The sequence below is a fragment of the Xiphophorus maculatus genome, chromosome 15 (genome assembly GCF_002775205.1).
Source record: "Xiphophorus maculatus strain JP 163 A chromosome 15, X_maculatus-5.0-male, whole genome shotgun sequence".
In the NCBI taxonomy this organism is placed as follows: Eukaryota; Metazoa; Chordata; class Actinopteri; order Cyprinodontiformes; family Poeciliidae; genus Xiphophorus; species Xiphophorus maculatus.
In genome coordinates this window covers 15,472,461-15,496,585 of record NC_036457.1, presented here as the reverse complement: position 1 = coordinate 15,496,585, position 24,125 = coordinate 15,472,461, and the positions used below count along the sequence as shown (strand labels likewise).

The 24,125-nt window shown below is 39.7% G+C and overlaps 2 protein-coding genes across 2 annotated transcripts; one reads left to right on the top strand and one right to left on the bottom strand.

Moving 5' to 3' along the window:
* Positions 1 to 5,505: 5,505 nt before the first annotated feature.
* Positions 5,506 to 6,526, bottom strand: rps29 (ribosomal protein S29). Its single transcript, XM_005805609.3, has 3 exons — positions 6,418 to 6,526; positions 5,862 to 5,961; positions 5,506 to 5,612 (listed from the first exon to the last, which is right to left on the bottom strand). Exons 1-3 carry the CDS (start codon positions 6,477 to 6,479, stop codon positions 5,604 to 5,606), a joined length of 171 nt encoding a protein of 56 aa, XP_005805666.1. The 5' UTR covers positions 6,480 to 6,526; the 3' UTR covers positions 5,506 to 5,603.
* A 2,075-nt stretch (positions 6,527 to 8,601) lies between these two features.
* mgat2 (mannosyl (alpha-1,6-)-glycoprotein beta-1,2-N-acetylglucosaminyltransferase) lies at positions 8,602 to 13,030 on the top strand. Its single transcript, XM_014471233.2, has 2 exons — positions 8,602 to 8,778; positions 11,228 to 13,030. Exon 2 carries the CDS (start codon positions 11,470 to 11,472, stop codon positions 12,889 to 12,891), a length of 1,422 nt encoding a protein of 473 aa, XP_014326719.1. The 5' UTR covers positions 8,602 to 8,778; positions 11,228 to 11,469; the 3' UTR covers positions 12,892 to 13,030.
* The last annotated feature ends 11,095 nt before the right edge of the window (positions 13,031 to 24,125 follow it).

Sequence of the window (24,125 nt, the reverse complement as noted above, 5' to 3'; positions counted from 1 at the left end):
AGTCAAAAGTGAAAAGGTACCACTTCTAAACCATTTCAAACAGCAAACTGTGTGGATCCGGTGCGCCTGCCGATTCACGAGAGACGAAAAGTCAGCCTTCGTTGAACAAAAATAAAAAATAACATCCTAGGGTAATTGATCTTTTTGACAGTAGATGGAAACACTGACAGTAGTTTGGTTCAGATAAAAGTCTTGGCAAAGCATGCCTGCCAGGCAAAAGGTTCACTTAATTTAAAATTAGCCATCATTACTGGCACCAGTCGGTGGGTTTCATGATGTGATCAGGTGTCAGCTATAACCAAACGAAATCTTTTTTGCCTCCATTTGTGTGGACTGTTTCATGAGTCAGTCAGTCAGCTCTACGCTTATTAAATTCAGCTGCTTGCTCCTTAGCCCCTCTGCTACTGCATAATTTCACTGTGAGACAAAGCTGTTCCTGCCTGCACTGTTGGTTCCTTTATTTCAATTAAACTTTCTGTTTGTTCTTCCATTCTCCAGCAACTGAGCCATATTCCTTAAAAAGAAATAGTTAAAAAAAAAAAAAACTTTAATTTTCTTTGCCGGCCCTGGGTCAACAATAATCACACTCAGTTAGAATTCAATGAATGAGCAGCATGTTTGCCTGGAGCCTTTCTGAGGAACCTTGCAGCGAGAAGTGCCTCTTGCCCTAACAATCAGAAGCCGGTAAAACTCAGTGGAATGTTTCCATGCCAACAGTTCGCTGTAACATTTTCAGTTCTGCTCTTCTCACCATAATCCAGGAGACGGAGAGGGGAGACCCGGGCATTGTACCTGGCAGCCAGTCAGCCACAGCGTCAATGGGGCTTTTGGTCCCAAGCCATCAAACAACAGCTCTCCTCTGATTTGATTTGGGCTTGTATTTTTGTTAAGGTCTGCCTTCAGTGCGAAGATGTAACCACAATCTTCTTTGAATTCTTTCTTACCAGAGATTGGGCACTCACAGAGTCAAACAGCGCAACAAACAATGCTTTCCCCCCCAAACGTACACCGCTGTTGCGTCACTTACAGATAACAAAATGGGTCTTCGTGCTGCTATCATCTAACTGTCTGCTCTTAAAGTGCTCCCTTAACACACAAACTCTGGCTGTCTGTAAAGATGCAGCTCACTCATTGTGTCACGGACGTAAAGAGTAGTTATAAGATGGGATTTTCCTAACACCTTAAGCTGTGTTGAAGTGCCGTGGTTGGCAGTTGTACATGGTTTAACCCAAATAAACAGCACTTTATATTTTATATCTGCACTTTATATTGTATATTCATATTTATATTCATATTTTATACTGTATTTTATTTTATTCTGGAGTAACCTCACAACATTGGAACCTCAAAACATTGTCCTGAGCCGTATGCAACGAAATGTCGTTCTGTATACACCCTGTGCATGCAAAATGACAATAAAGTCAGTCTAAGTCTAAGTTAATGGTTCATTTACAATGTAGTGAAAAAGGAGCAAAAACAAAAGAGTCTGTTAAAAGACTTTTGTTTTTGCTTTTGTATCAGACAAAATTTCAAACAAAAATGAATACAATCTAAAGTTGTGTCCAACTACACCTATGAACTGGCTGTCCAATCTTTGGTGGCCTCAGTTGCTGTGAAAAGTTGCTGGCACTTTTTTATTTTTTATTTTACATAAATGACGATTTTTGGCCCACTTTTTGACGTGATTTTCAGTTTGTACATTTCTGACAATAATCAAGCCTGAACTACCAAACTTAACTCACGTTCTAACAGAGAATCAGGTGTATTGTCATGGGTAACTGAATAGATTTTTTTTTTCTGCCTTATTAAAAGAACGTATTTAAAAACATTTCATCTTTGCCTGATATTAAAATATGTTTGATAATCTCGAAAACGTAAAAAAAAAAAAATTATTCTTTGTAATGTATAAAAGACAGAAAAAAAGATTTTATCAAAATGCACTATTTCAAATTAACAGTTGTTTTTTGGTAAAAATGTACTTGAAAAGATATGCTTTTTTGTTTGTCCTACTTTGAAAATGCAATGGTAAATGGTTCAAGAGTCTCCTTTTTTCCTCAGCAGGAGGTTTGTGTTAGCCACAAAACAGCCTCTGATTAACTACTGCAAAACTAGATTTCATTAAAAAAGAATGGACATTGCGCAAATCAGACCGTAGGGGCGCGGGGAGGGATTCTGCAGGGAAAAATTAGTGCCTGGGTTCATAAACTCTTAAAAATACATGTTAGTTGACACAAAAAAAAAACAGTAATGCTGCAGAAAAACCAGATGATATACTGTATGTTGTCTAGGTCTGTAAACTACTCTTTTCAGTTAATGTGATTTAAAAATTTTAACTCTCTTTAATAAGGATGGCATGATGTTTATCTCACTATATACAGTATGTCTTACTGTTTTTGATGTATCTTGCAAAATATTCACATCTTTTGAACTTTTGCCACATTTTGTCTCACTATAGTCTCAAGCTTTGTTGCATTTCATTGGACGTTTAAGCTATGGACCAATATAGTAACCAATACTACTGAATTGGAATTGGATTGATCTGACCATAAATACAGGCCTCATAGTTTTGCTCAAGAAGATTAGGTTGTGGCAAAATGGGGGCTGATCCAGGACTATTTTTATTTTTTAGGTATTTGTTGAATTGAATACAACTGTTTGCTCTCATGCTCTACTGTGTTTTATTGTGGCAGTATGGGAAAGTTGTCAGCCATTCCTGTTCCCTTTATTAGACCATTAATATAGATGTTCAAAGCTAGAGATGGGATTTGCAGATCTTTGAAGGGAGCCACATTATGCATTCTATTGTACTCCACTTAAAAACTGGCACCTATTAATGTAAATTTATTTTTGAGAGGCCAGGTTGGGGTAACTCATTTTATATTTTGCTGGCAAATGTTACTCTTGATTTACCGTTTTGTCATCAGAAAAGTGAATCCAGACAGTGCTGCATTTATTTTGGTTCAGACTAGCTTTCTTGCGTCACCAGCCCTTCTCTTCAAATTCTGCTTATGCGATTGTCCTCCATAAACTGCTGTGTATTGACCATTTATATGAAAGACGTTGCCCAACTTGGTTTCCTTTGTTCATTTGAAAAACTTGGACAACATACTTGGCTCATTTTGGAATCTGACAGCTAAAACCACGCTGCAGTAGTAGAGTATCGACATAAGTGCACCACACAAGCTGGGAAATGCAACAATAACACAAGATTAGGCATAATTTGGTACTCAATTACTGCGGCAAACTGACACAAAGAGCCTTCGCTGCTGAGTTTGGATGAAACAAACCTTTTAAATGTCATCAGTTGGCTGTCCTGGCAGCCCTGAGATGGCAGCTTAACTAGGGCATTAATGCAACTGGTTAAAAAAAAAAAAAAAAAGTACAGCCGTACTGAACATCAAAGAATCACCTTCTATCCGCCTCCATGATGTGATGCAACATGCAGCACTTGTGTGATCAGCTCCATCTGTCCCAACAGCCCAGCCCGCGGCAGCCGTACTTTAAAAGGAACTTCCCGACTCCACACTCTCCCTCATGCATATTTTAGCATTTATAAAATCCATATGCCAGAGCCAGATTTGATCCGAAATGTCACTCTGTCAACAAGGCAAAGCTTCGAAGACTTCAGTGTGCACCTCTGTCCCATTTGTAGACTCTAATCTGATAGAGCGATGACTCCTTTGTTGTCAGTTTTAGTTAGTATTTGTGACTGACTTATTGCATAATCCTATTGTTTGATATTAGAATTTTTATGTAGCTGTGGTGTTCACTTTGTACACATGGGGAAGTTTACTGAAACAGTTTGGAGATCGCTTACACAAAGTGTTTCTTTGAATTGCAAAGTGACCTAAAGACTTTCCTGAGGAGAGACACGGGTTCTTAGAAGCATCAACTTGAGCTTTCTTGTCAGTTAAATGCGATATAACTCTAGTTTAAGAGGCTTCTTGCATTTCTTACTCTATTACTCACTTGGTTAAGTTACCTCACTGTTGCTTTTAGGATAAATTGGAATTGGGTCACTACATAATCTAGTCTTAAATCTTTAAGCACATAGCACATTCTGTATTTTAAAAACTGCAATCTGAACCCTGATACTAAAGATTGTTGAGTCTTAAAAGTTTTGCCATTTCCATCACTTGACTTTCCTGTTCATATGTAAAGCCAACAGTCTAGAGTTTGATAAACTACCGCATAGCTCAAGACATAAATGTCCTACACAAAGTGCTGTTTTTCATGGACTCTTCCATGTTTCATTTCCCAAAAAGGAAGGGGCTTTAAAATGTAAATTTTGTACATCAAAAAGAATAAAAGTACAACTAAGGTTTTCCAAATAGGAGTGTCATAAACATCTTCTAAACTCAACATGCAGTGTTGCTGCCCTCTAGTGTTTCACCTTCTATTTGGAAATGGAGACAAAAGGAGGCTAAATACTTCTATCATATCCTGCCCAAAATTATTTTTGGTCACTCTTAAAAGCCCACCCACCTGACTACAGATGACAGGAAGCTTATTCAGATTTGGAAAATGAAGTCATGAGTTACTGGCCAATTAGCCCTCCCTATAGGGGACTTATCAGGAAGCATTAGCTTTGAAGCAGAACAAAATCCCAGTATGTTCCCTGTCCTTGAATGAGAATGCACGCTGGCTCCAAAATTAGTCTGCAGTTTTGTTCAATTAGATGTACAGATGGGTTGATTAATTGCACCACACGATTTTTTGATAGCTTAGCAGGACTTTTTAAAGGGCTATTAAAAGAAACATTAAATCAGGCTCTTGCTGCAAACTGGTTACCTCATGATTATATATATATATACATATATATATATACACACATTTATAGACACAGCTCTGGAAAAAACTGAGATAACTTAAAATTATGTTTCTCTGATTTTACTTTTTATAGGTATACATTTGAGTAAAATTAACATTGTTTTATTTTATGAACTACTGACATGTCTCTGAAATTCCAAGCAAAAATTTTGTATTTGCAGAAAATGAGAAATGGTCAAAATAACGAAAAAGAACGCGAGCTTTCAGACCTCAACTAATGCAAAGAAACATGATCACATTCGTTTAGAATCAACAATACTAATGTTTTAACTCAGGAAGAGTTCAGAAATCACTATTTGGTGGAATAACCATGAAATTCAGTGCAGTGGTCTCTTGGTTGTTCACAGCTGACAAAACAAAATAAAAATTTAAGTTTACACTAGAGATGCACCATTTAGTTGGCCAGGTCTCAAGGTTCTCAAGTTCCCTAGGTAAGGATCAATAATTTCAGTCTAAACTGGATGCATTTTGATGCACTCTTGAATTGAACAAAATTATATATTAGTATTTATCATATCTGTATTCATGCCTGGATGCATAAATACAGCTCTTAAATCCTTCATTTTCAGCTGGATTTAAAAAGGACAATAACTTGCAGTTTTACATTTTTAAACCCATGTTTGAATATTTTCTAAGAAGCACATTTTTAAGTCACCAAATAACCACACAGCTCAATGTGGAGGAACAAAAAAAAAAAAAGCATTTATTAGAAGTGTTGAATTTCTTCCATTTCAGCCAGCTGTCGTTAGCCAGTGGATGTCAGCACAGCACATCTAATCCAGCTGAAAGAAAAAGAGAAAACATTTGATTGTGAGATAATTGATCATTGTTGTGAAAGACCATGACCACAGGACAAGTAAAGTACTAAACAGCAGCCTATGTCTTTATTTCTATCAACTGTATTTTTTATTTTTTCATTTATTGTACAAAAAACAATAATTGTTTGCGTTATATATTTACAAGTCAGTAAACGCTCACAGAAAGTCACGTTTATTCCCGACCCTAAGTTTGAACAAGAAGATGTTACTCACCTTTACGAAGCCGATGTCTTTTGCGTACTGCCTGAAACACTGACGGCACATATTGAGTCCGTATTTACGGATCAGGCCATGTCTGTTTGAACACACTCGGCTGAAACGAAATAAGAGTTAATTAACTCATTGGTCTTGTTTCGTAGGAGCTGTTCTTTAGCATGCATCAGTAAATACGGTGGAAAATTGCTAGTAGCCTGCTAGCATTTAGCACTCCTGTAACAGAGCATCCTTGCTATTGTCAATACAAACAACGATGCGGTTGATCCAAAGCATTCAATTAGCAGCTAACGAGCAGCCGAGGTACTATACTATAACGGTGATTGCAGTTTTGAATCCTTAAACTTATAAACAAGTGGAGAAATCGTTTGACGTGTGGCTGTGGTGCTAAGCAGGTAGGAAGCTACATCCTCGAGCGCCATATTGGCTCAGCCTTAGCGCCCATGCGGTACGGAACTGAATGCAATTTTAACACAGAAAAAGTCCAAACTAAGCCACCAATATAACCAAAATTAACTCTTTAGTTCATAATCAAATCGACAAGACTGTCACTGACCAGGAGCGGGATCCCTGACCGAATTTTCTCGGGTGACTCCAGTAGAGCTGCTGATGGCCCATCTTGTCTCTTCTCGCTCGAGTGTCGGAAAGGAAGAACCAGGAACGCGCATGCGCAAAAGACTGTTTCACTCGCTGTATTTCCGGTTGTCTAATTGCCGTATAGCTCCACCTATTGGTATTGAAATGAAGTTTCATGTATAACTTGGTTATGTAGACTGAAATTGATGTCTAATTTATTGATTTATAAGAAAAAAACGAACTAATTGAAAAGTATTTTTTCCATTAAGAATTGATAAGAACAGTTTCTAGTTCAATATAGAAAGTTCTTTATTACTTTGGTATATGTGAGAGCATACAGCTAAATTCAGTAAATTTCGGTAGGCTCTTCGTCAGATTAAAAGCACTTCTTGAAAATAGCGACCTTTAAGCAGGTATTAAACATATTCTTCCAAAACCAGCATTTCTGTCTTAAATATTTTATATTCTAATCTCAATTTCCATATTTTTATCAGCTGTCAGCAGAAAGTTATCATAATTAATATAAATAAAGGCTAGAATATATCATTCCATAATTAATCTGTAATTAATCTGCATATTGTGTTTAACTTAGTGAATTGATTTACTGAAATTAGTAATTTTTTTATATAATTCTAATTTATTGAATATGACATTATCACTCAGAGGTCTGGACTGTTTGTGGCAGATTTGGGCAGGATGTATAGGAAATTTTTCAGCTGATGCACATGTGGGTTATTGTGTGCAGAAGATGTTTTAGTATTTTGTGTGACTTCAAATTTTAGGAGAAGTTGGGCTGGTTTAGCTTTAGTTTGGGAATCTGTAGCAGACAATTTAAAGAAAAGAATCTTCCTTTTGCAAATGTATATATATATTTTTTGTATAAAGATATTTTTCCTATCCAAGCACAAGACAGTTGTCTACTTTTGTCGACAAAGAGGAGCAGAATATTCTGTCTGTGTGCTCAGGGCACAATCGCAGACATCTCTCAGCTACTCCCTGAATGAGTTTTCAATAGCTTGTTTTTATATCCAGCTAATGAGCAGCGCTTACACAGCGTAAGCGCTGCCAAAAAATGTTGGTTGGCCAATGACTCTGATTCTTTCAGTTCATATTCCATCCTGAGTTGACCATCTCCTGCAGCCCCAATGCCTGGCCAGGCCATAAAACAGCAAAGCTTACACATTTCAAATGTTAATTAAATTTGCAAAATATCTTCCTGATTGGACAGGAATGCGCTTTCACGTTAATATTTACAAGAGGCTACTGTATCTCAGGACATTCTAGGAGTTTATGGAGACCTCTGTTAGTATCTTGCAGCCCGCTTTCAGGGTAAACTTGCTTGTATGGTCAGACCTGGGCTTAGGCCATTTTTGACTATTTTCTGTACAGTGGAAGAGTTGATTTTACATTCTTTTGAGATGTACAGTACACACCAAATGTTTGGACACACCTTTTAATTCAATGAGTTTCCTTTATTTTCATGACTATTGACATTGCAGATTCACACTGAAGGCATCAAAACTATGAATAACACATGTGGAAATATGCACTAAACAAAAAAGTGTAAAACAACTGAAAATACCCCTTATATTCCAGTTTCTTCAAAGTAGCAACCTTTTGCTGTGATTACTGCTTTGCACACACTCTGCATTTTCTTGATGAGCTTCAAGAGGTAGTCACCTGAAATGGTTTTCACTTCATAGGTGTGTCCTGTCAGGTTAATAAGTGGGATTTCTTGCCTTATAAATAGTCATGAAAATAAAGAAAACCCATTGAATTAGAAGGTGTATCCAAACGTTTGGTCTGTACTGTATGTAAATCCCTTACAGAGCATTAATCTTCATTCTGAAGGCCTCAGACAACTCTTTAGGTCTCACATTTGTGTGAGACCTAAAGTGTCTCACACAAATGTTTTCACAACACCTCAACAATGTTTGGATGCGCTGGAGTGTCATAGTGGTTTTATTACTCGGTGGCCATATTTTTACGATGTTTAAAATTATATTCTGAGAAAAGAGGAGTTAAATGAAGCTGCAGCAGTCAGAGGAAAAATATTTAGACTATAACCGTATTGGATAAAAGCGGTTTAAATACACCCCCACTCGATTCCTTCCTCTTCGTCCACCCACCACCACCACCATCATCCTCTTTCCCCCCAGAACTAGTGCATTGTGGGACAGTGGGAGGCGGCGGTCCTGTATTTGTGATTTTTTTTTTTCTTTTTCGAACAGCTAGCCGTCATTTGCGTTTCCATGCAGTTCGCTGAAAGGTATGGAGGAGAACGGGAAGCCGCCGTTCTAATGTCTCCCAGTGAAAGGACCGCACCAGTCCAGTCTTTTCGGTGAGTGCGGGCAACATTGTTGTTTGTGCTCGGTTTGTTACAGCGCCGCCGCCGCCGCCGCTGCTGCTGTTGTTGTTGACGACGAGCTCTTCTCTTGGAAGTTGCTAGCTGGAGCCGTTGCTAGCATTGAAGTAGCATTTCTGGATGCTCGCTGTCAAAGCGGAGCCGAGCTGGACCTGCGGCTTCTGCTGCCTGGAGTGGCTCTGGGAGAATTTACTGCCAGCTAGCGGAGTTAGCTCTGCCTATAAATAATGGTAGGATCGAACAGAGCTGCTGCTGCTGCTGACTCGGTGTGCCACTGACAAGCCGCGGCTAATTAACAGACACTGACAGGCTTTAAGCCGTGGGAGAAAACCGACACATTGAAAAATGTAGTAGACGGAGGTGGAGGAGGATTAAAAAGCAGTTTAACTATTTGTAAAATAAATGCGGGGGTAAATGATGCTCTTTAAGCGCCAGGTCTCCAAATAAGAACATGTACAATTATTAATTGACAATTGGAAAAACATTTCAATTGATAATTGACAAATTATTAAGCTTTCCACGGTTGTGACCTGTGCCTTTAAGGGTTTTCTTCTGAGTCGTTTGCTCCAGGCAGACAGAGCAGGATATGCAGAGCTGACAGATCATTCATTTAGTAATCAATAACATATGAAGGTTTGTTCTGCAGGTCTGAGCAGAAACGTCCAATCAATATCGATAATGTAATTAAGGATAGACTATAATGCAGAAAGCTTTGAGTTTTATTCAATAATAACCCAAGTGAAGTTGGTTTATCATTGAAACTGGGGTGGAGGAATACGTTTGCAGACATGGAGCGCGTTTCCCTGAAATTAAATAATTGCTGTTACAGCAAGTCTACTAATGGGTTATGATCATATTTTGTTCTTGCAAAATATGATTCATTGATCTCATCCTATTACCGTCCTTCTGTGCACACGATCTCAGTTGAATAATGTAAATTGACGGGGAGAGGATAAAAATGAGCCTGGACAAACTTTCCTCCGTTCTTACTGTGGGTCTTTTCTGCATCCTTGGGTAATTCCCGGGATGTTGAGGATGTGTCAGAACATCGCAATAATAACGCAGCTCATGACTGGACCAGCTCTTCTCTAAAATCAATCCATTCTGTGACCATAAATGAATAAGCTAGTTTTAAAGATATACTTAGACATGAAGTGAGTTTTTGTTTTTAGATGGAATTAGGTCAGTGTGTGTATTTTTAAAGTAAACATTTAGTATAAGGATAGTTTATCTGCCATATTAAATTAAAGCACACATGGCTTGAAATTCTGCACGAGATTGCGGTGTTATGGACAGTTTCCATGTGTATGCATGAGTGGCAGTTTTATTTGATTTATTGTCTCTATGGCATGCACCACATTACATCCCTTTAGACTTGGGATGTTTCAAACGCTGAAGAACAGGCTTCCGAAAATCCAGACACATCAAAAACATGCAGCGCACTTTTTGTTTTATGGTTCACTGCATCCAAAAACCTCAATGTGTCAGAAAGTTGCTTTAAAAATGACTTGCAGGCTTTGAAAAAAAAAAAAACAACTAAATTATGAATTAGTACTGTCAAGAGCAGCTTCTGCTGACTCTATTATTTGTAATGTAGTTATATTGTCTCTTATAATGTAACTTTTATAATTGACCATATTTTAAAAAGTAAAAAAGGCAGGACGCTTCGACTTTGTAATTCACAATCGTCAATGTGGACATTATGATTCATTTATGTAAACCTCGACAAACCCTGAAGATGAGTTCATTAGAAATGAGAAATGAAGCACTAGAGCATTCACTTCAAACCTTTTGGGCTGTATAAGCTTTAAAATAAAAGTCTTCAAATGAACATTAATCCAACGAGCCTGCTTTAAATTGCCATCCTAAAATCCAGAAATGCCAATGAAAAAATAATAATGAGGGTTGTTCGCTTTGGAACACAAATGTAAAGTTACTTTTTATGCAACAGTTTCTGTGTTAGTTACTTATTTATGGTAGAATTTTGTTTAGTATTTTCAAGTCCACAATCATACTTTTGTATATCTTTTTGTACGTAAAGTGTCGTGTTGTGCAGAACATTTAATGTCCTCTTATTTTTATTTGTGTTTTTTTTTTTTTTCAATTATTTTAATGTCTTTTCTGGGTTATTGCAAATAACATACACTTATATGCCAGTTTTTAGTGAAGCTAATTTAAATTTGTAGCCCTTAGGCAGATTGACAATAAAGCAAACAAATATGAAAACAACTTTTCACCTATCCTCCCTAATGTACACATAGTTTTAAATGCTAAAATATCTAATAGAAAAATTTACTCAACGTCTTCAACATCAGTCAGAATATATGTGCTACATCTTGCTGAACTATGGTGTTATGTATTTATTAATATTTTAACATTCATAACTCAGGTTTTCTTTTTTTTCTTCTTTTTTTTTATTATCCAGGTGGCTCATGCTCACTGCCTCCCTGCAGCCGACATGCCTTATGGGATATTAATGAACCATCTATGACATTCCAAGAAGAGTTAATGTTTACATTAAGAGCTTTTTTTGCCAACAATTAGCCTCACTGGGCCTCCTTTTTTTCACCTGTGGAAAAACACACCACTATATTTTGGTTGTGTTTCTATGTTTTTTTTTTTTGTACAGAATTTCTATCCTTTTTTGCAAGAGGCTGATTCTCTACCATGAGATTCCGAATCTACAAGAGGAAGGTGGTGATACTGACTCTGGTGGTTGTTATCTGTGGCCTAGCTTTTTGGAGCAGCGGAAGGCAAAAAAAGAACATAACTCTTCAATTCTCCAAGGAGTTCCCCAAGGAATTTGAGGCTGTGAAAAGGAGCAGCAGCCTCAGCAGCAGCAGCAGCAGTGGCAGCCTCAACAATCACATCCAGTTGCAAGCCACTCCTGCAGTTAGCCGTGCACCTGTCCCGCCACCCGTTATCCAAGTGAACGGCACGCACCTGGACAATGCAAAGGATAAAGCCAAAATTAACAAGCCAGAGGTGGACAACGCCACTCTCGTCTATCGCGGTATCGTCTTCCAGCTGAATTTTGACCAGACGATACGAAACGAAGAGAAGTACAAGACTCGGCAGAAAGATGATCTGGTTGTGGTAGTTCAGGTCCACAACCGACCCGACTACCTGAAGCTGTTGGTGGATAGCCTGCGAAAGGCCAGGGGAGTGGAGAGCATATTGCTGATATTCAGCCATGACTACTGGTCTCCGGAGATAAACAAAGTGGTGGCCTCTGTTGACTTCTGTCAAGTCCTTCAGATTTTCTTCCCCTTCAGCATTCAGCTCTACCCCCAAGAATTCCCAGGGAACGACCCTAGGGACTGCCCAAGAGATATTCCCAAAAAAGACGCCTTAAAACTCGGATGCATCAATGCAGAGTACCCGGACTCCTTCGGCCACTACCGCGAGGCAAAGTTCTCCCAGACCAAGCACCACTGGTGGTGGAAGCTGCACTTCGTCTGGGACAGAGTGAGAGCTCTCAAAGACCACCAAGGACTGGTTCTGCTCATAGAGGAAGACCACTATCTGTCGCCAGACTTTATCCACCTTTTAAAGCTGATGAAAGCTCTCAGAAGGGAGCAGTGCACCGATTGCGACATCCTGTCCCTCGGGAGCTACAGCCACATCGGCTACTCCAGCAAAGCGAACAAGGTGGAGGTGAAGGCCTGGAAGTCGACGGAGCACAACATGGGAATGGCTCTGAGCAGAGAGACGTACCACAAGCTCATCCAATGCACCGACACGTTCTGCACTTACGACGACTACAACTGGGACTGGTCCCTGCAGCACCTGACTGTGGCCTGCTTGCCCTCCTACTGGAAGGTCATGGTGAGCGAGGCGCCCAGGATCTTTCACGCCGGGGACTGCGGCATGCACCACAAGAAGGCCTCCTGCATGCCCATCAGCCAGAAGACAAAGATCGAAAACATCCTACAGAGCAGCGGGAACCAGCTGTTCCCCAAAAACCTCCTGATCACAAAGAGACTGCCGGCTAACGGCGCCGGAGGAGTGGCCCCGCATGTGAAAAATGGGGGCTGGGGAGACATCAGGGATCATGAACTCTGCAAGAGTTATGTTCGATTACAGTGACCTTAATTGCTACGATTATGTATTCTTTTCTCTTTTGCATCCTATATATAAAAAAGTAAATCTTTATGGACTATTCTCCATATTGCCTGTTTTATTGGACTGTTTTCTTGGATTGTTCCAAATAAAGACGAATGTTGAATTTTTGGCTTCTTTTCATGAACATCTGGGCTCCGTTGTTGATACCCATGTTGAATAGCAGCTAGAGTAAAAGTTCTTTTATCATGAGCTTCTGTTCAAAGGTCATGAACAAATAATATTTTACCTGTGTTAGATGACTTGGTTGGCCTCTTTTTTTCATAAATTGCGATTAGTTGGTCTTGAGGAGCAAAAGCCAAAGTGTCCACGACAACTCAAACCACAAAAACAACAGCAGTTCATGCAAAGGCTGTTTTGTTTCTGGGAAATCAATGTAGAAAGTGCTTCTTATGTATGAAGCTTGGAACATGAGTTTCAGTGCCTGATATCACAGTAAAAAGCATCAGTAGAGTTAACTTAAACTCCTATAAATACATTTTTTGCTTGTTACATTTCTTTATTTTTGTATTAAAGATTTATTCCAGAAAAGCTTTATATATTCTATATATTAGTGTTTTAAGACAAGTCTTAAAACCATTTCACTCTCTGCTGTCTCTCGCTCTCTTGTATCTTTAGCCATTGGGAGAATTTGGATTTACAAAAAACAAAGATGCAAAGCAGTGCTAGCCCTTCCATCAATGGTTTTCTGCTTAAACGCACCCTTTACTCTTACAAGGCCAACAAAGGTTTCTTAATAGTCATTAAGAACTACAAACACTCGATGCTACGTATTGTTAGGGTAAAGTAGATTTGCACAAGTTATTGGTTCAATAGCCTGCAAAAGTAAGTAAGCCAAAAGAGACCTTTCATGAAAGCAATTTGTAATCATGAAAATCCTAAATACCTTTCTATTGTTGTTAAGGGTTAGTCCAGGTTTGACCAGTATCTATATTGTATCTGAAGTGGTCCTTATGGCAAAAAAAAAAAGCATTGAAAACAGTATAACAGCTAAACAAAACTAATGTGTAAACCAATCCAGTTCTGCTTTGACTTGTCTCAATTTAAAGGTAATTGACTCCAATCTAGATTAAATGTTTTTTAAAAAGTTCATGTATTTAAGTGTCGATTGTGAAGCTGGAAATCTGACAACAACCTTTGGGACGGTCGTAGCAAGTTGCCATCTACAGTCTAGGCAACTCTGCCTACACTTTGCACTAAACAATGTACCTGTTCCAATTTAATTTTTAAAAATTTGGGCCCACAGCTGACAAATTCCCTGCAAGCCGTGCCACCCTGGGTGTTTGCCATATCAACAGTGAATATACTTTAGATACAACCTAATAATAACCCTTTAATGGAACTTTATTCCAGAAACTCTGACCTATCCTTTTAAAAGGTTGAGATCGGAATACATTTTATTATTCAAAGCAAAATGTAGCCCATCTTTAAATAGAAACATAATTAGGAACTGAAGCCCTGTCTCATCAGGGTACTCATAAAGCGGGTAATCCTCTGGTGTTCACAATCCTGCTGTGCACACATGATTAATTTGAAGGTATTTATAGCAGGTAAATTTACTGAGATCAGACGTGCTAAGTTAGACACCTTGCTCCATTTAGAGTCTAGAGTCTTACTGAGAATACCACTGCGAACATACCCTATGATGGGGTTTTTACAAGCTAAATTTTTACATGCTTAAACATTCCTGTTTAAGCAATTTATACCTTAAACAGAAATGTCTATTTCTGTTTAAATAGACAGAAATAGACATTTCTGTCTATTTCTGATTAAGGTATATTCTGTTTATACCTCAAACAGAAATGTCTATTTCTGTTTAAGGTATAAGCAGAAATGGGAACTTTTTTTCCCCCAGTCCAGGAAACTTTGACAGAAAAAGCCCAGCCTGGGAGCTGCTGCCAAGGACTGCAGCCTGCAGGGCATTGTTTCGTTTTGTTGCAATGCATCACTGTCTTGATTCCTACAGAGGGAACATGGAAGTTCGGGCCACTGCGTCTGCAGAGATTTTTGTTTTTTTCCCCGATAAGCGCAGGTATAACCAGAGGGGTCCCCTGGCACTCGTGCTGCTTTCTTGTCCCTTTTGTTGTTATTGAAGATGCATTTCCATTTTAAGTGCGTCTGTATTGACGGTTTCCACTTGGACCAGAGCTTGCTGGCCTCTAGGCTGCATTGATTATTTTTTCCCCCTCCTCCTCAACTCAGCAACATGTATCTCTCCATCCTGCCTGCTATTTTTTTTAATTGTATTTATTTAATTGAAGCTGGTTATTCGTGTAGCCAGGTCATACGACAGTTCACCTGGTGGTCCCATTTTCAGCATTGCCTAAACTTGATGTTGCACTCTTAATCCAACACCGTTGCTCGGTCGAACATCTGTTTAAAACCTCAACAACGATGAGGCCTAACAAAGGACTCCTGCATACCGAGGGATCTCCGCAAAAGCCCCAGTTCATTTCCTGCGCGTGAACTTTAATTCCTGACACGGCGCTGCGGTGCTCGGGTCATGTGACTGGCACATTGTGCAGCTGCTCTCATGGCGGAGAGACTCAATAACTGGGCCTGCACCTCAAGGGAAGATGGCTGGCTCAGAACAGAAATAAGAATGGAGGATGTGGCACTTTGCTCCTCATGTGATGACCGATGGTTAGCTGATGTCGGAGCCGTTAGGAATTACACCGCGCTGCTTCCTCTGAACGCCCTGCAGAGATAGCCACAGACCTATTTGTTCTCGCCTACAGTAAAGTAAAAGCAGAAAGCATGTACATCATTACAACCCACTAATAGCCTCATTCTAAAGATCTACAGGCGCCCCGGCAGCACACAACTTATAGATGTAGAGCATTAAGCCGCTAAATTCCTCCTTTTGGTGGGTAGCTCCGAAAACCCCTGCACATCTCAGATAATTGTGTAACAATGCAATATTTCACATTTATTAATGCAATTGACAATGACATTTTGCTAACTCGGTTACATCACCTTTACTTCACGGGTTACCTTGCTGTCAAGTCATACCAACACATTAACATCTGCTTTTTACAATTCATTCATTATTTATGAGCCTTAGTGCACACATGTTACATAAACAGACGGAGGCCATTTTAACAATCTGAGCAGCCGAGGACACTGAACTGTCTCATCTGATCAAAGTCGCAATGAGGCCGGGCCCGTTTCCCTGAACATGCACCGTTCTGGCCAGAGGATTTCACGAGCTGCTCGTGAGGATGAGTGTTATATTGATGTTGAATAATTGTAATTCAAAAGGAATTCATGTATTCATTCGACCTCAGATGTTTATTTTTAGAAAAAAATTGTTTACTAATGGAAACAAAACTATACAGTTACAATCAATCAATAGTTCAAATCAAATTTTATTTGTATAGCACATTTCAGCAGCAAGGCATTTCAAAGTGCTTTACATCATAACAAACACAAAAACACAAAGCCATGCAACATGGAATCAACAATCAAAACACTACATTAAGTCAAGCGCCATCATTAATTTCGTAATTGATTATGTTTCAAATACAATTCTAAACAGGTGGGTTTTTAGTCGAGATTTAAAGGCACTCAGTGTTTCAGCTGTTTTACAGTTTTCTGGAAGTTTGTTCCAAATTTGTGGTGCATAGAAGCTGAAAGCTGCTTCTCCTTGTTTGGTTCTGGGGATGCAGAGCAGAACCAGAACCAGAAGACCTGAGGGGTCTGGAAGGTTGATACAACAACAGCAGATCTTTAATGTATTGTGGTGCTAAGCCGTTCAGTGATTTGTAAACTAACATCAGTATTTTAAAATCTATTCTTTGAGCTACAGGGAGCCAGTGGAGGGACTTTAAAACTGGTGTTATGTGCTCTATCTTCCTGGTTTTAGTGCGAATGCAAGGAGTAGGGTTCTGGATCACCTGCAAATGAATGGTTCCAATATCTTTCTTTTTTTATGCTTGGTAATAATGAGATACTTTTCTGACTAGGACTGGGAAGTTTGGCTCAGCTGCTACATAAATTCCCAGGAGAAAAAGTGACCTGGTTTGTATATAGCCAGTTAAAAAGTGTCTGACAGGAGCGCTGGGCAGGAAAATAAAAAATAAAAAAACTCCATTCGATTCTGTTTGTTTATTTAAGGGATCAGCCCTTCTGATTGATACCTGCTCGGCACGGATGAGAGCAGTCCGTATAGGAGCTCAGACAGTCAGTCAGAGTCGTTTAGCAGCTCCCTGACAGGATGACTGAATCAATCCGGCCTGCTAATCACACTCCCCACACCTCTCCTGTCACGGGCTGCCGTATTTAGAGGGACGAGAGCTCCTGCTTCCTCAAAAAGTGACTCATGAATTATGGAGGAGTGGTGGTTTTTGTATTATTATTCGTTTGGAATACAAAATAAAGCGGAAGCTGTGAGAATGCAGAATGAAGGGAAAGGAAGAAATGGAGACGACAACATAATGTACGGAGACAGTGATTTTTCTGGTTGGAAAAGTGCTGGAGTCTTCTCTGAGCATTGCTGCCATCTATTGAGCAAAAAAAAAAAAAAATACCACTTGCTGGGAGGACATGTCTCAGAAAAGAAAATGTAGCCTCTGACTTCATTTTTAACCGCACATGTGCCCATTGAAGGATAACAGGACTCTCTAGGGAAGTGAGACTGGCTCAAATCTGTGTAACGACAGTGTGACGAACATGCAGTGAGATGCTTCACCTAATGAACCTTCACCTAATCAGATTTTTTCTGCTTGTGATTAAAACTAAAAACAAAAGTAAAGTGAGACATGTTGTAGTGCACTAGGTTGTTTTTAAAGGTCTCCCCTTGTAGAGTGGTTTTCTAAAACCACTCTGCAAAAATATTCTATTAGGTCACTGTATTTAAAATGCTGCTTGCACGGATAGTCCTGAATTTAATGCACTTAAATAGTAAAGCATATCCCCTGAGACTAGTAAGTGTTTCTAAATTGTGTTACTGATGCATTACACCCGAGGCCAGGGTGTCGCTCTTACAATCGAACACAATTGCATTGTTCACCTTCATGGAAAGTAACATAGTTTCCAGAGATTTTAATTAAATGTCTACAACGAGCTTTTATTGAAATACCACAGAATTACATTACGGCTGCACTCTAACTGAAAGGATTTTCCTTTCCTTCTAAGCTGGTTTAAGAGCACCTTCTTCTGCACAGAAACAGAGGGATCTGCAGGTGTTTCCCTTTCGATGTACAAATTATGCAGAATTTTTCTTAATCGACTTGACACCACAGGAGAGGGCAGACAGCGTACAGCCAGATGTTTCCCAATAAACATTAAGTTTAAAATGATATGACTAGAAAATAATGGATGTCATAAATTAAAATTCTTATCTCTACTCTTGAACACATACAAGCGGGGTTGATCAGAGGTGATTGGCAAAAGAATGGTGTGTTCTTGTAAAAAAAAAAAAAAGCAAGAGCCTGAAGTTGAAATTCTGACTGGGAAAGATGGACCTCACTGAGCAACTCCGAGTTTAGCAGCAGTATATAAGGCTGCCACCCAAACAAAACATTGAAAGTTGTTGGTATGCATCTTTAGTCTTTAGCACTTCTCTGAAATATATCTTTGTGAACATGCTCTGTTACTGTTCAAGCTGTTAAAATGGGGTGTAAATGCCCATTCCATTATTTATGCTGTTTGTAGGTTGCTACCCATAGCACCCACTAGGGGCGCTGTAGTTTGGTTCACTTTGAGTTAGTACCTTCATTTAAAGTGAAAAATAAGAGGAAGTGTTGCTAGTTTCCTGTCAGTCAGAACTTTGGGCGGAAATATCCCACGGACAAGAGGAAGAGGAGGATATTCTTCATCTTTATGACTGGGTTAGCGCACATTCTTCAGAAAAGGCTAAAAGCAGCAGTGATGGGATTTTCGGCTCCTTTTCGAGATGCGGCTCTAATGGCTCTTCTTACTGTGGAGAGCCGGCTCTTTCGGCTCCCAAACGGCCCCCAATATATATTTTTGACATTATTAATTAATTAATAGCTTAAACCTAATTTTATAATATTTTGTTTCATTATTGACATTGTTAAGCACTTATGATGAGTAAAAATGCCGCATAACAATGCTATAGCAATACCGATGCGTGTGATGTCCGCATGTGCCTGTGCAGGTTGTTTGTCGAGCCTGCACGATAAGAAATGCTGACTTTGCACAGTCTGCACTCTGCCCTGGAGCTTGATGTAGCATTAAAATGAGTCCAAATCTTGCTCCGTTTTCTGTCACTCATTTATTTTCACCTATTCAGTTCTCACACTGACTCCCCTTCTTTCTGTGCTTCTTGACCGCTGAGTGAGCGTCTGTACATAAACACCTGCCGACGAACGCTATACAGCTTGGCCAATTGCCTGCCGTTTCCACAAAAAAAAGTGGAGATAAACTTTTTTTTCAGTGTTTTCCCGCCACATTATTAATTGAAACTATGTGTGATTGGTCAGATGTGTGGAGCACACGCTTGACATGAGGGCAGTGGACCGACCGAGGGAAAAAACTCTCCGCTCTAGCCTGGCAGAAGAGCAAAACACGCAAGGAGAGGGAGAAGGGGGCGGAGAGATAGCGAGGCACCGCAGGACAAAAAAAAAAACGATGTGGGGAAAAACTATCGGCTCTGGCACTTGCAGAGCACAAGCACAACGACAGGGAGGCGGAGAGACAGCGATATACTGTAGAAAAAAACCCGGCTCCCAAATAGGATCCTAAAACGGCTCCCATTGTGGAGCCGGTTCCAATCGTTCACTTCAAAGAGCCGGCTCTTAGAGCCGAATCGTTAGCGACCGACACATCACTAAAAAGCAGCACTGCACGGACTTTACCGCCATAAACTTTGCAGCCCTTGGACAGCGGAGCGAGGTACATGTTTAGAACAGCATTAGTTTGTGAAGTTAGCGTTTTTATGTAATGTATTCATGTTTTGTGTCAAACAAAGGCACTTAAGCAAATGTATTTTCTTTTCTTTTAGTTTTCACGGTGTATTTGGAGCACGGTGTATTCAGTGCTATTCAACAAACTTGGTTTCAAAGGAAGTAAATACAAATCTACTGCACCCGTCGAAGCTCTCTGTGTTTTCTTGGGTCTGAGGGACTGCTACATGGGGAGTAGCTTTCATTAAGAGCAACTACAAATACATCGAAATGCTAAAAGCATTGTTTGTGTTATAGCAGCCTTGCTAATTTTGAACATCGGTGGATCGTCGTTAGCAGCAAAACAAATAGCAAAGCCCACTCTTTTCCACAGCGCAACTAACATTCTCATTTCAACTAAAAACATTAAAATATGAGGAAAAAATAAGAGTGTATGAACCCCACAATTTAGATTTCCCTAAATTGTTAGATTGGGTTTTTCGTTGATATTCTATTTCTGTTTAAAGCAGGACAATTCTAACCACCATACAACTCTTAGCCATTTACAGAATCCCATTCCCTAATGTCAATTTGGTAGCATAACTTATTTTAGCACTCAGTTTTAAACAGTTATAGTAGCCTAGGCTAGCTACCTGCTAACCATCGTCAAAACAACACGTTAATGGTGGGTAACTATGGCAACCAGTGACAGTTTAAAAGCCCAGGTTGGGCGCGCAACTGTCCTGTTAATTAAAAAATCCATCAGACAAGCCCGCTCTGAATATCAAACGAAACTCTGTGACATCACAATATAACTCCAAAAGCAGAATTCTGACATCCCCAGCGAGTATATAAGCTCGTCACATCGATCTCCTTTCATCGCAACCCTTTAGCAGCCGTTGTTGATACGTTTCTCTTGAGAATTTATTTAGCAGTTCACAGTAAGATTTTCAACTTTGTTTGGTGCACACTTCTTTTGGAGATTGACATCAAACTTATCGTGAAATCTTTACTGAGTTTCCAGAGAAGCGACTTATCTTAGAACCTGAAGCAAGCGAAGGTAACAATGCAGTCCAACCAGCCTAGAGTGGAAGACGTTGCATCCGACAACATTGTCGAAATTGAATTACAGCCACCCAAGCCACCCAAACGCAAGAAGAAGAAGGTGCCATTTGCAGTCTGGTTGGAGCTGTACGCACCTGAGGAGCTAAAGAATCCTGCTGAAAATATCGAACAGCAGGACGCTTCACTGGTGATTGGAAATGAATCGATCGCCAAAGCAGTGGAGACAGTGGATCAAAAGGGGGAGAGACAGCCACCTGAGAGTGAGTCCAATGAAAAGAACTAGGTACCATTTAAAACCTGGTCGGAGGAACACGTCCCCGTTGACCAGGCGATTTCTGCAGGAAATATTGAACAGCAGAACAATTCACTGGTCAGTGAAGAAGAGTCCACCGCTGGAGTGCAGGAGACAGTCGATGTAGCAGAGAAGGAACAGCCCTCTAAGTCTAAGGAACAGCCACCAACGATGAGGCGCAACAAGAAGAAAAAGATACCATTTAAAATCTGGTTGGAGAAACATGCCCCCGCTCATCTAAGGGTTCCAGCTGAAAGTACTGGAACGGAAGACGCTTCAATTGCTGCCAAACAGGAATCGATCTCCGTACTGCAGGAGACACCAGAGAAGGAACAGTCCTTCAAATCTGGGGCTGAAAATGTTAAGAAGCAGGACTCTTCTCTGCCTGAAGAAGTAGGTGATCAGGAAGATTCCTTAAAGAAGGAGATTTGCAAAACGGAACCTGTGATTTCTACAACACAACTGGTCACCGAAAAGACACACATCTCCAAATCACAGAAGAAAGTGGATCAACAAGGGGAAAAACAAACATCAAACACGAAGCGCATCAAGAAGACACCACTTTTATGGAAAACTTTCCCCGAGTCCAATGCTTGCATAGATCTTGCTTTTTTTAGTGAAAACAGTGACATCAATAACGGTCCTCTGTCGGAAAAACAAAATGATCAGGCAGATTTGCCCAGCAGTGGAAAGAAGACATTTTGGAAAATGCTGCCCAAGTCAGAACCTGGCATAGATGTAAGTTTTTTTACTGAGAATATTGAAACCCAAAATGTTTCAATACCGGCACAAGAATGTGATGAGGCAGCTTCCTTGAAAAAGGAAAGTTATTCCGAGAACACTGGGATATCTACAACACAGCTAGTCACCGAAAAGAAATACATCTCCAAAACACAGAAGAAAGTGGATAAAAAAGGGGAAAAACAAACATCAAAGACGAAGCGCATCAAGAAGACGCCACTGTTATGGAAATCTTTCCCCGAGCCAGATGCTTACATAGATCTTGAGTTTTTTACTGAAAACTGTGATATCAATAACGGTCCTCTGTCGGAAAAGGAAAATTATCAGGCAGCTTTGCCCAGCAATGGAAAGAGGACATTTTGGAAAATGCTCCCCAAGTCAGAACCTGGAATTGATGTATGTTTCTTTGCTGAGAATATTGAAACCCAAAATGTTTCAATGCCGGCACAAGACAGTGACGAGGCAGCTTCCTTGAAAAAGGAAAGTTATTCTGAGAACGCTGGGATTTCTACAACACAGCTAGTCACCGAAAAGGAATCCATCTTCAATCCGCAGGAGACACTTCATCAAAAAGGGGAAAAATGTCCATCTACTGGTAATCCCAAAGACAACATGCAAACACAGAATTTAACTGAGGTTTCTAGTAATCAAACATCAGAAAATGTTCAAGGAGAGTGTTTAACTGAAATTCAGAATTTGCCCCACTCTTCTGAAAAAACAAGTCAAGCAAAGTGTATGTGTCTTGCCAAATCTCAGGAGTCTGAATTAGGATATATGGAAGTACAGAAGTACTTAATGAAACAGCTTGATAAGATGTTTGGTATAAATCAGAAACTTAATGCCAAACTTAAACAGCAGAAAGATCTGATAAGGAAACTAGTCTCAGAAAGAAGACAAAGCAAAAATTCAATGTTTTCTGTTCAAATTCAGACAGATTCGCAAGACAGTCCAAAGCAGAAAACAGTCAATTATCAATCTGCTTCAATACAAACGGAGATGGATGTACAAGAAAACAGCTATCAATTAAAACCAGTCCGTCGCACGATTTCAACACAAACTGAGATGGATGTGCAGGAAACCGATAGTCAATTGAAACCAGTTTATCAAATGATTTCGACACAAACTGAGCTCCTTTTATTGCTAAAAAAACAGCCCTCTGAAACACAACTGAACGAGCATCAGGATCGGCAGACCAAGCTATTGAAGAAATCTACAGGTAAGAACAGGAGAGAGTCAGCAATTAAAGCCATCACTGGATCGGAAACCCTCAATAATGAAAAGGTTTCTGGACCTAGCAGTGAACAACAAGACATTCCAGTACCAGAAATAGTTGGGGATCAGGCAGCAACCATCAAAAATGAAAATCACACAAATGAAACAGTCATTGGTAAACCGCAGCAGGCAATCGAAGAAGAAACGGTCTCCACAACACAACAAAATGGGGACAATCAAGATGAGAAAATGCCATCAAAGAAACCTAAACATAAGAACAAGAGAAAGGCAGCAATAGGAGCTGCCTCTGAGCTGGAGATCCTCAATAACGAAAATGTTTCTGGACAAACCATTGAGCAAGAAGTTTTAGTACCGGAAATAGTTGGGGATCAGACAGCCACCATCAAAAACAAGATTCATATAAAAGAAACAGTGATCGCTAAAGTACACCAGATCACTGAAGAGGAAACGGTTTGTGAAAGACAACTAAATGGGGACCATCAAGATGAGAGAAAGCCATCGAAAAAATCTAAACGTAAGATCAGGAGAAATGCAGCAATGAAAGCTGCCTCTGACTTGAAAAACCTCAACAATGATAAAGTTTCTGGAGAGAAAAGGGAACAACAAGAAGTTTCTAATACAGAAACAGTTGGGGATCAGGCAGCGGTCATCAAAACTCACATTCATAAGGTTGAAACAATGATCTCTGGCGCCCATCAAATCTCTGAAGAGGTAGTGATCTCCGAAACGCAACAAAATGGGGATGAAGAAGTGAAGAAAAGGTCATCAAAGAAATCTAAGCATAAGAACAAGAGAAAGGCAGTGATGAAAGCTGATTCTGAATCTGAAACTCCCAATAATGAAAAACATTCAGTAGAAAACATTGAACAAGAAGCTCCAATACCGGAAACAAACAGGGATCAGACAGCCACCATCATAAATGAGATTTATAGAAATGAAACAATGATTGATAAACTACAGCAGGCGACTGAAGATGGACTGGTTCATGAAATACAACAAAATGAAGATCAGCAAGATGAGAA